Source organism: Myotis brandtii, unplaced genomic scaffold (assembly GCF_000412655.1).
Source record: "Myotis brandtii unplaced genomic scaffold, ASM41265v1 scaffold953, whole genome shotgun sequence".
Lineage (NCBI taxonomy): Eukaryota > Metazoa > Chordata > Mammalia > Chiroptera > Vespertilionidae > Myotis > Myotis brandtii.
The window spans coordinates 1,004,540-1,015,965 of NW_005371933.1; the positions used below are offsets into that span (position 1 = coordinate 1,004,540).

General features: G+C 32.8%; 1 protein-coding gene across 8 annotated transcripts in view; it reads left to right on the forward strand.

Moving 5' to 3' along the window:
* The window catches only part of MEMO1 (mediator of cell motility 1), an 83,029-nt gene extending 71,603 nt beyond the window's left edge, over positions 1 to 11,426 (forward strand). For 7 of the 8 annotated variants that reach the window (XR_001360590.1, XM_014533190.1, XM_014533189.1 and 4 more), the window contains 2 exons: positions 9,515 to 9,619; positions 10,751 to 11,412. Coding sequence is in view for 7 of the 8 variants with exons in the window: in XM_014533190.1 (XP_014388676.1) it covers positions 9,515 to 9,619; positions 10,751 to 10,882 (237 nt within the window). In the remaining variant the exon portion in view is untranslated. Of the gene's footprint in view, positions 1 to 9,514; positions 9,620 to 10,750 lie in introns of all 8 variants that reach the window. The other variant, XM_014533193.1, reaches the window with a different exon arrangement.

The following is an 11,426-nucleotide window of genomic DNA, read 5'->3' on the forward strand; positions in this document are numbered from 1 at the left end:
CCTGATTAGGGTGCGGGGGCTGATCAGGGCGCAGTTCGCATCAAAGCAACTGGTCGTTCAAGTCGTTCCGTTCCGGCATTCCGGTTGCTTCGTGTGTGTGTGTGTGTGTGTGTGTGTGTGTGTGTGTGTGTGTGTGTGTATTTTATTTTCGGCCATTTAGATTTTTCTTAAATGGAATTTCAATTTTTTTTTAATTTTTAAAAATATTTTTTATTGATTTTAGAGAGAGGAAGGGAGAGGGAGAGACAGATAGAAACATCAGTGATGAGAGAGAATCATCGATTGGCAGCCTCCTGCATGCCCCACATTGGGAATTGAGCCCGTAATCCCAGCATGTACCCTGACCGGGAATTGAACTGTGACCTCCTGGTTCATGGGTTGATGCTCAGGCTGGCTGTTATTTTAAGTACAGAATATAAAAATGATTTTATTTTTACCTAGCCCAGAAATACAGTAGACATTGATCATGTCATTTTCCTTGAAGTACTATGGTAATCATAGTACTTCTTTTAATGTTTAAAAAGTCATATAAATCATTTTGGTATCTACTCATAACAGAATATTAAACCTAGCAAGTATATCACTAATGTGCTTTGAACTTTGGATAGATCCTTTCAATTCTCTAGTCCTCAACTTGTCATCTCTGAGATGAGATACTTGGAGTAGGTAGTCTCTAAATTGTCTTTAAACTCTATCAGCCTTGAAGTCTGATTTGTTAAAATCAACTTTACCACTGTGTTAGTAGCTTTATGCATATGTTTTAGTACAAGAATATTTAGTCTATAGCAGATAAAGCGTTTTAGTAAGAAATCTGGATCTGAACCTATAAGTAGATTATATTGCATAATATATTTTATTAAAAGCCAGATGGAATGAATGCAAATTTAGTTACTTACGAGATTTTTATTATATTTAAATTTATTTTGTTACTTTAAATACAACTATAGCTTAATACTTTTACCTTTGGGATTTTTCTAGATTTCAATTTAGTTTTCTTTTGACTTTATTATGCTATCATTTCAGTCATTTAATTCTTTTCTGGCTTCTAGTTCTAATCTTATTTTTCTGAGCTTCAGGTATCAGCTGCCTCATCACTTATTTTCTTCATACAGCTAGTAGGTGTCTGCTGTGTATCTGGTACTCTGTGTAGCTTTGATGATGTTAAGAGGAGAAAACGTGGTGTCTGACTTAGTGGAATTTATAGTCTAGTCTTTGAACAGACTTAAATAGAAGTTATTACAATACAGAAATAGAAGAGATATTTAGGAAGTAGTATGGACACACTGGTCTCCTTAATGTTCCTCAGTAATGCCATATATGTGCCTAGCTTAAGACCTTTGCCCTTTTTGCACTTGACTGTCTAATTTACCTCAGGGCTTTGCTTACCTTTCACCTTCCCAATGAGGACTAGTGGCCACCCTTTTTAATTTTGCATCCTATACACTCACTCTATTCAGTATTCCCAACCCATCTTACCTAGTCTACTTTTTCTTCTAACAGACTAAAACGTTTACTTATTTATTACAATTACATTAGGATATTTTTTTTCACCAATGTATCTGATGTACTTAGAATAGTGATTAGAACATAATAAGTAGGTGCTCAATAAATATTTTTCAAATGAATGAATTAGTGCATATTACCATCCAATATGTATAATTAAATTAAATGAATACCCTAATTGTAAATTACAAAGAAATAAGTGAAAGTAATTTATAATAAATCAATATATATTTAATGTGAATGCCCAGGCACAACTCTATTAATAAAGATATACTGAAGGAGTTAGATGCTTACACACATAGTATCATTAATGGGACAACTAAAAATGCAAACTTAGTAAAGTTGTAAACTAAACAAAGTATATAGTCTTCCCTCACTTTATAAGATAGTTCCATTCCTGGGAAATCTGTATATTAAAATCACATGAAACTTCTTTATGTTTGTATGTAGAATAGACTTAGGATGTAGATAATTATAAGCAGGTTTTCAACTACATGGAAATGGGAAAGTGTCATGGGATGAGAACAGCACTTTGTGTGTGGGACTGTCCTGGATTGCAGGACAGTTAGCGTCCCTGGACTCCACCCACTAAGTCCCCCAGTAGCATCTTCTCATTATTGAGACAACCCAAAACTGTGTCCACAGTTTTTTATTATGCTCTATGGTGAACAGTTATTGTATGAATGTACCCTGCTTTATTCTTCATTGTAGTACTTACTACTATGTGATTATAACTTAGTATTTGTTGATTTGTTTGGCGATAACCTCCCCTATTAGATTATAAGCTTCATGAAATCAGGATCTTTGTCCATTTTGTATCAGCCTGTCAGTGGGTACTAAGTATATATTTATTGAATGAATCGATGCACGATTGAATGGGGAAGTGGTGAGAAATGGAGCCAGAGAATCTAGAACAGGCTATTTAAAGAATATTAATAGGAAAGTGATAAAATCAGATTGTATTTGAATAGATCATATAGCTGCAGTGGAGCAAATGGATTGGAGGGATGCCAGAGGAGAAATGAGTAGACTAGTTGGGTAATTCAGGTGAAAAATGGTAATTTAGACAGTGGATGGGGTAGTGATGTTGGAAGAGGGGGACAGAGTGGATGTGTTCAGTATATATAAAAGACAAATTTACAATAGGACTTGGAAAAGGAAGTATCAAGGATGGCCCCTAAATATCTGGTTTATGCTACTATGGGGTATTGCTATTCACTTACGTCAGAAACATAAGCTGATAGGTCCAGATATTTTAGGAGGTATGGAGATCGTAAATTCTATTAGGGGATATAAGCAGTTGCCTTTAAGACATTCAGGTGGAGATGTCAATCAAGTAGGCATTTGGATTACAGTGTAGGCACTTGTGGAGCTATGGCAGTAAACAAGCAGACTTGATCTCACAGAAATTTTATTCTAATGGAAGGGAGATACACATTATTTTTAAAAAGGTAACGATGTCCCCAGTGGTTAGAGCATTGGGTGTGGACTGAAGGGTCACGGGTTTGATTCCCGGTTAACGGCATGTACCTGGGTTGCAGGTTTGATCCCTGGCCCCGGTCAGGGCACATGTGGGAGACAACCAGTTGATGTGTCTCACATCGATGTTTCTCTCTCTCTCCCTCTCTCTCCCCCTCCCTCCCACTCTCCCTCCCTTTTCTGCTTCCCACCCTTCTACTCTCTCTGAAAAATCAATGGAAAAAAATCCTCTGGAGAGGATTAACAAAAAATAAATAAATAAATAAATAAAAGGTAAGGATGTGTGTAAGTTAGTTTCCAATAGTGATGTGTGCTGTTTAGAAAATATTTAAATGGTTTTGAGATAGTAAATGATTCTAGGCTGATTGGAGAAAGACTTCCTTGAGGAGGAACATTAAACTGAAATATAAGTGATAAGGAGGAGCAAACCAAGTAATGATCAGAGGGAAGATCTACACTGAAGGAATTGCCAGTGCAAAGACCTTAAGATGGGAAAGATGCTGGTGTGTTAGGAGAAAAGAAAAAAGTCCAGTGTTGCAGTAGTAGAGTAGGTAAGGGTAAGAATGGTTTGAACTTTGGTAAGAGAGGCAGGGGTCAGATAGTGCAGGGCTTTATATTCCAGGGTACGAAGTTTATGTAAGTGCAGTGGGAAGTGAGGTGATCTAATTTACATTATTTTAAAGGTTACTCTGGCTGTTGTAGAGAATGGGTTTTACACCAGGGTCAGAAGTAGTAACAGTGGGTATTGGTAGTAAGTTAGGGAGAGATGACAGATGGTAAATAAAGCCAGGGCAAAGATGAGATTGTCTACAGTAGTAGTCATCAATTCTGGTTTTACAATTGAAATAATCTGTGAAACTTTTTCAAATAGACTTGCCTGTACCTGCCTCTGGAGATCCTCTTCGGTAGTATAGAGTCACAACATCTTTATTCCTAAAATAGCTTGGTAGTAAATTTGAACTGGCCCACTATGGTTCTTGATCTGTTGAGGTTTTCTTACCTTCTTTTCTCTTTATATTATTTGTGAACTTTAATCAGGCAACATTTAATTTTGCAAATGTAAGAATTTGCAAATCAATGAATGATGTTTTTTTTTGTTTGTTTGTTTTTTAAATACATTTTATTGATTCTTTACAGAGAGGAAGGGAGAGGGATAGAGAGTTAGAAACATCGATGAGAGAGAAACATCAATCAGCTGCCTCCTGCACACTCCCCACTGGGTATGTGCCCGCAACCAAGGTACATGCCCTTGACTGGAATCGAACCTGGGACCCTGAGTCCGCAGGCCGACACTCTATCCACTGAGCCAAACCCGTTAGGGCTATGAATGATGTTTTTAACATATGGAAAATGTTTTCCCCCAAACATTGGCTTACCTGTTGCTCTCAAGTGAGTGAACATAATAGCATCCTTTGGAACTCTCTAGAACTGTGTTCATATCTAAGTACTTTAATAGTCTTTGTTATTCTGTGTTTGTGTTATATATAAACACCCATAGTTAATTCTTTTAACCTTTCTACTAACTGTTGTTAGTTTATATTAAGAGTGCTAGCTTAATTTGTCTTTTGAGACAAATTGATCAGTTAAATAGATAGGCCTTGGTTTCTTACTTTGAGGCAGAGCAGAAAAGAGTATCATTTACCCATTGGCATGATTATCAGATATTTCCTGAAATTATTGCTTTTATGCTAGCTTTAAAGTCTTTGAAACTTCAAAAGTATAAGTAGAACCAGTGAGCTTTAGGTGACTTCTAAATCTGCATCTGACTTACCTTACTTTAGATGTCCAAAGAAGCATAATTTTAAAATTTTTATTTAAATAGCCTGAAATATAATTTCTGAATAAATATCGAGTATTTGCCTCATATTAATATGATTGATTTTAATATTTGATATAACATTTGACTTGGAGTTGACTTGCAGTCCATTTATTGAAGCATTTCTATTTACGTATAGATTTTTAAATGACTCATAAGTGTTCTGTTCTTGTATTAGCATGCTGTTAATTCAAGTTATAAATCAATTCTGGGAGTTAGAATAAATGGATTAAAGTAATAAGAATGGTTTAGCTCTGTTTGAATACTCATGTATGTATGTTTTTATACATATATGTGTATATGTACTCTCACTGTTAGGCAGACTTTCTTATAATATAGTGTTTTCTTAATTGATTTATATAACCAAATGGTGAATATCCTTCTGTATATTTCTTATATATTTATTTCTTAAAGTATCATTTTATGTTATAAATAATCTCATTCGAGAACCAATATCTTAGTTTCCATATTCAGTTTTTTCAGAGCAAATACAGTGAAATTGGTGGTTCTCTTTGTAAGTATTACAAAAATGTTAGTAATTCTGAATTATAAATAATTATACATTTTGAAAGTTTGCTAGAGTGAAATTATTTTTAAGTATAAAATTTTAGATTTAACCTGTTTAAAATTTGTGTGTTAACTAGTTTTGGTCCTTTTTGGTTACCAGAAAAGTCTTGTTAAATGTAGTTATTAAAAAGCTAGGAAACAAACAAAAGTAGGTTCTAGTTTCCAAAACAAAAGAAAAATAGCTGTTTTTATTACAAAATGTTTATATCTCTAGTATTTGAGTATCTTGGAAATTAATTATGTGAAAAAATACATACATAAAGAAAAAATATATAAGAAAACAAAGTGGATCTTCCAAAAGTTGTATTTGAGGGAGCGAGGTAACTGGTTATAAGACTCTGAAAGTCATAGTATTATTAGCTACTGACCATGGTTTTTTGGTAATTAGTACTTTGTAATTTCAGTAACTACAGTAACCAAAGCAGAACATATTTTAAGACATTGATTTTTGTTAACTTCTTAGATCACATACTTGAAACATTAGCCATACTTATACATATTTTACATGATTATTTTTCTGTACCACTTTTGATATAGACCAATATTTCAATATGGACATTGGCAAATTACTTATGATTTGGCAGAGAGAATCCAAAAATGTCATTGTAGTCATCCTTACAACTTCTTTTCCTTCCACATTTATTAGTAAACACTTCATTTTCTTTGAACTTCAGCTACTTTTCTTCCTTCTTACTCTTTTGAAATTGAAATTATTTATATTTGTCTATTCATACCTTTCTCTTGACTTAGACCAATAGTTTCTTTAGTAGTCTTTAGCAATTGTAAAACATCATTTTTAAGATAGCTAGCTATTTAAGATAATGACTTAAGATAGCTATATAATATCATCTTTAAGGTAGTACATTGCTTCTTAACACAATGGTCTTTAGGGTGATGTTTTTTTTCTATAAAATTTTTTTCAGTATATGATTTTATCTTGATGCCTCTTACAGAAACCAGAATATTTTCTGTTCTCATCTTACCTTCCTAAATGTGTACTCATCTTTTCAACATAAATGTATATACTCACTTAAAAAGAGTCCTAATGATTTGATAATATGATTAATTATGTGTTCGTAATTAGAAGACATGATTCTAGTTTTTATTTCTTAAAGACCTCTTAAAAAGTTTAGCTACTCTTTTGTGTTTGTTATTTTAGAGGGAGATTACTTCTGGGAGATAATAATTAAATAAAATTTAAGTATTTTATTATATTTAGATAAACTTTTTTCAAAGGGGAGTTTTTTGTTATTTTACCAGAGTCCTGAATCTGCAGTTCTGTCCGTTAAAACTGCCTATTTAGGTTAGGACTGCCATTGGGATTTGATTGCAAGCTTTCACCCTTTACTGGGAGAGTGAGGACAATGATTGATACCCTCTGCCCTTCTCCCCCTCAAAGTAGAGACTTAGCTTTCAATCTGAGGTTTTCTTGCTGAAGGTACTAACTTCCTTAGAAATCCAATCTTGATGATGGGTAGACTTTTGGTGTTTATAACATCTGGTTTGTATCTTAGAACTGAATGGGTAGAGACCCACTTTACTGCTCCATATTAGATTCAATTCATGTGAACAAATATTCTGTTTACTAGGCTATAGGCAAGCTTTCCAGTGCCTCGACCTTAGATTCACTGATCATATCTCCCAGTATTTTAAGAAATGGAAAAGTTAATTAGGCATATTTGAGAAGCATTTTATTTTTCATCATCTTGAAATTTTGGTAATAGTAATTTCAAAATTGTTAGCATCAAAACATAAACATATACTAAAGCATATTTGCCAGTGTTCTGTATTAGTTAATGGATGTCCCATTTTGCAATTTTATCATTATTGCTGTTGTTTGTGAACTTCATGAATTTTTCAATTGTAAAGCCTTAACTTTTCTCTCTGTCCCTCTTTTATTAAAAGGCATACCTCTTAACTATCATATTTATTGCTTTGTTTGTGAACTTCATGAATTTTTCAATTGTAAAGCCTTAACTTTTCTCTCTGTCCCTCTTTTATTAAAAGGCATACCTCTTAACTATCATATTCATCAGAGAATTGAATGTAATGAAATTGATTCTTGCCCTAGTAGGTACATAACACACTTTTGGGAATTAAAATTTTAAATTTAGTCCCTTATATTCCATCATCAGGGTTTTTTTATTGTTATAATTTAACCAGTATCTCCATTTTGAACATTTTATTTAGTAACGTCTTCTACATTTATAACTTTATCTCTTTCTATATGAAATTTCTTGGTCAGTTTCACCGAATTATTTTCTTCTAAAGTGGGATCATTATTTTCCTTCTCTTTGAATCCCTCATGTCAATATATACATTTCATATGTTTGTTCAAAAATGTGCTTTGAGATTTTAATATTAAAACATACATTGGAACCTCAATGCCACATAATTTATTAATGATTGGAATTCTATTTAAGGTAAGCTGTCCTAGACTTCATCCAAGAGCATTAAAATTCTCATATAACATGTATACCATATTATTTAAAGAGATTATTTAAAGAATTGTTGGTATGTCTTTGTTATACGAGGTAAGGCAGAGTAGTCAATGAGAAAGAGCCTAGGATTAGAAAGTTAGAGGCAAGCTTTTAACCTTCATGTCTGTTTCTTCATCTTTAGGGAGTTATATCTTGATTATCTGTATTTATGGAAAAGATTTGTTACTTCATCTCTGCTTGGTTTAGAAATATATTGTGTGATTTTTCTTTGCACCAGAATTAAAATACTAATTGTTTATCTTAACTTCTAAGGTAGTTCATCTGCCTCTGAGCTTACACCAAAGTCAGTGGAGGCTGTTGATGTGGTAGCCTTGTAGTTGGCAGGGGGAAACCAACTTAGCATTAATCACTGGTTGTGGATAAGTCTTGAGAGTGGCTAATTGATATGCAGATAATTGAAAGTTGATTATACATGCATATGCCTGTCTTTTAGCTATAGTTGCAGCAGAATGTAATAATGTTTATGAAGGACTTAAATATTGTGTAAAAAGATCTTTATTAATTAAATTTTGGTGCTGCCACTGCAATATTTGTATATCATCTATGATTACTATCATTTTTCAGATGACTGTTCATCTGATTACTCCAGGTGCTTTTTACACAATACTTGTTTTGTTGAAACATAATTTTAAAACCACACAAAATATATTAGTTAATTCCCTAGTTAAACTACCATTTACATTTCTCCTGAAGGATATTAATCCAGTTTATTGAACACAAATGTGTTTTACCAGAATAAGAAAATAAGGTAAGGTAATGAGTTAGAATCATTAATTTATTTGCCTGATTCAGATGAGTTAAAGTTGCCCTTATGTATTTATTAATGTATTATGAACACATTATTTGAATGCATTTGCAGAATACGGAATTTAGTGTAAACAAGTGTCCGAGTCATAGTGATTGTTCTAATAATGGTCTACTAGTAAACATTGATTCTGAACGAAAATCTTGAAAATAAAGCATCCTAGTTTAAAGTATTAAAGAAATAAAAAGCTTTTCTTTTTAAAAATTTGTTCTTAAATGACCTACTTTGTTAACCTTTTATTAATCTTTTATGCACTTTAAATTAATTAAAAATATGCAAACTATTTTTTTCTTTAGTTTGTAGTATCTTCTTTATCACATACCCAGAATACTGATGATTTAAAATGTCTTTAAGTTTAGTTATGGAAATAGTTAAGTTACAACCAACTCTTGATTATGACAATGGTAGGAGAAATATAGTGGATATCGGGAAAAACAGGTGTATATCAAATTTAATTTTATGAAAATTTTCACAATAGATTTACTTAAAAATATATAAAAATATAAAATTATGAAATGCTCGATGATTATCAGCTAAGTAGCAACTGGTGAAGATGGTGTAGAAACATGAGATCAGAGAAAACTAAACGGGGGTTAAAAGTTTTGTATTAATAAAGTGTATGTATTATTGAGAGTTGACTATGAGATTAGCTTTGGACAGATGAGTTTGGTATTTTACAAGGTTTATTTAATGTAGTCTATTTACTTCTCTTTAATTAAAAAATTACAGTGTTTAGCTCTAAGTAACAGTTTGTTTTAAATGTAACTGGGAAATAATAGTGTCCTTTTTTCCTTTTTCTTTCATTTTCTTTGTCTCTTTCTCTCCCCCCTCACTTACTTTTAGGGTATGAGTATTATAGAACAATTAGATCCTGTATCTTTTAGTAATTACTTGAAGAAATACCATAATACTATATGTGGAAGACATCCCATCGGAGTGTTATTAAATGTGAGTATCCTTAAGAAGCCTTGATTTTTAATATTTGATCCTATGATGTTTTAAAATATCTTCAATTCTTAAGGTAACTTAGTAGCATAGGTTTTCGGTACATATAGTCAATTTTCTTTTAGTACATTTAAGATGATTTGGATTTCCATTGTTTTGGTACCTGAATAAAGTTATATGTCACTGGAAGACAGGCTGATATTTTCTTTTAAATGCAGAAAGTTATTTAGAATGCAGACCCATTTTCTCTAGATTCTCAGCCAATTCCAGTATGCTCTTTATAAATATAAACCAAAGTAACCTTTCAAGAGATGTTCTTATTGATTTCTTGGTTTTATTTAGTGTCCTAGACTATATAAAAATAAATAGAAGATTTTGCTCTTGAACTTTAGAAATATGTAAGTTAATAAAGTAAGACAGATGACATGTATATATTTTTCTCTTTACAAGAAAAACAGTAGTAATTCATTTAAGGAATGGAGGTAATAGGTGGAAATCTTTTTTCTAAAATATGGAACGCTTCACGAATTTGCGTGTCATCCTTGCGCAGGGGCCATGCTAATTAATCTTCTCTGTATTGTTCCAATTTTAGTATATGGGCTGCCGAAGTGAGCACCAGAAGTCTTGGTTAGCTGGAATTTTGAAAGAGAGAATAATATTTTCCCTAATAAATAAAACAGTATGGATTTTCTGAAATAAAATGCAAAACTTTTTAAGAAAGAAGGGAGTATACACTCCAGGAATGGGAGGAGGAGGAAATACTAATAGGTTCAATTAAAGTAAAAATCCTGGTATACCTCTTGAAACTTAATTTATATACATTTTAACCTTAGCCAGAGTCAGACAAAGAAAAGACTGCAACAATTCAAGATAGTAGAGTAGCTAAGATTTGGTTTAGAGAAAAGAGAGAAAGAAGCTATGAATTAATTTGTTTTTGTTTTTAAGTGGTCTTATCAAAGAAGTACTTTGATAGAATTAAATAAGGAATTATCATTTATTCCTATTTAACATAAGTTGAAGAGAAATTAAAGAAACAAGTGACGAGTGAAAGAGATCTAGGCACCAGCTGTGAAGTGGGCCAAGTTAAGCCACCAACGCATTCAAAGAGTGCTAATCACATCTTTCTTTTTTTAGGCTATTACAGAGCTCCAGAAGAATGGAATGAATATGAGCTTTTCCTTTTTGAATTATGCTCAGTCAAGCCAGTGCAGAAACTGGCAAGACAGTTCAGTGAGTTACGCTGCTGGAGCACTCACGGTCCACTGACGCTCTGAATCCTCAGGGATGCCACCTGCACATACTCATACTCTGTTCGGGGTCCCAGCCTAACCCTTACCAAGACCCAGATCCTGGTTTGGGGGGATTCTGAAACCTCAAACAAATAGAACTTTCTTCTCTTCTTTTCTAGTAGGTGTAGTCCTTCCTTAATTTCAACTCATTAAAAAATGCTTTATAGTTTAGGGCAGTGGAAGGAAGGCTGGCATCAAATATTTTGATCAAAGAAGATGGCAATGTAATGGCCCAGTTGTGGCAGTGTTTTGAAAGTAACTTGTAAAGCATTTACCATATCCTAAATTTGCACTCTTTGCAGACTTGTGCACATATATTCCGCTTTCAGAATAGTTTTGCAAATTGTACACAGACAAAAAAGGTGGAAGCTTTTTAATAAAGAAATTGCATTTATAAATGATCTGTATTAGAATATAATAATTCTCCAGTTATAGTCAATTACTACCCGTGTTGTACAACAGATACCTTCTATTTTAGTTGCTAATAAAGGGCTACACAACTCAAAATAGTCTGATTTAAA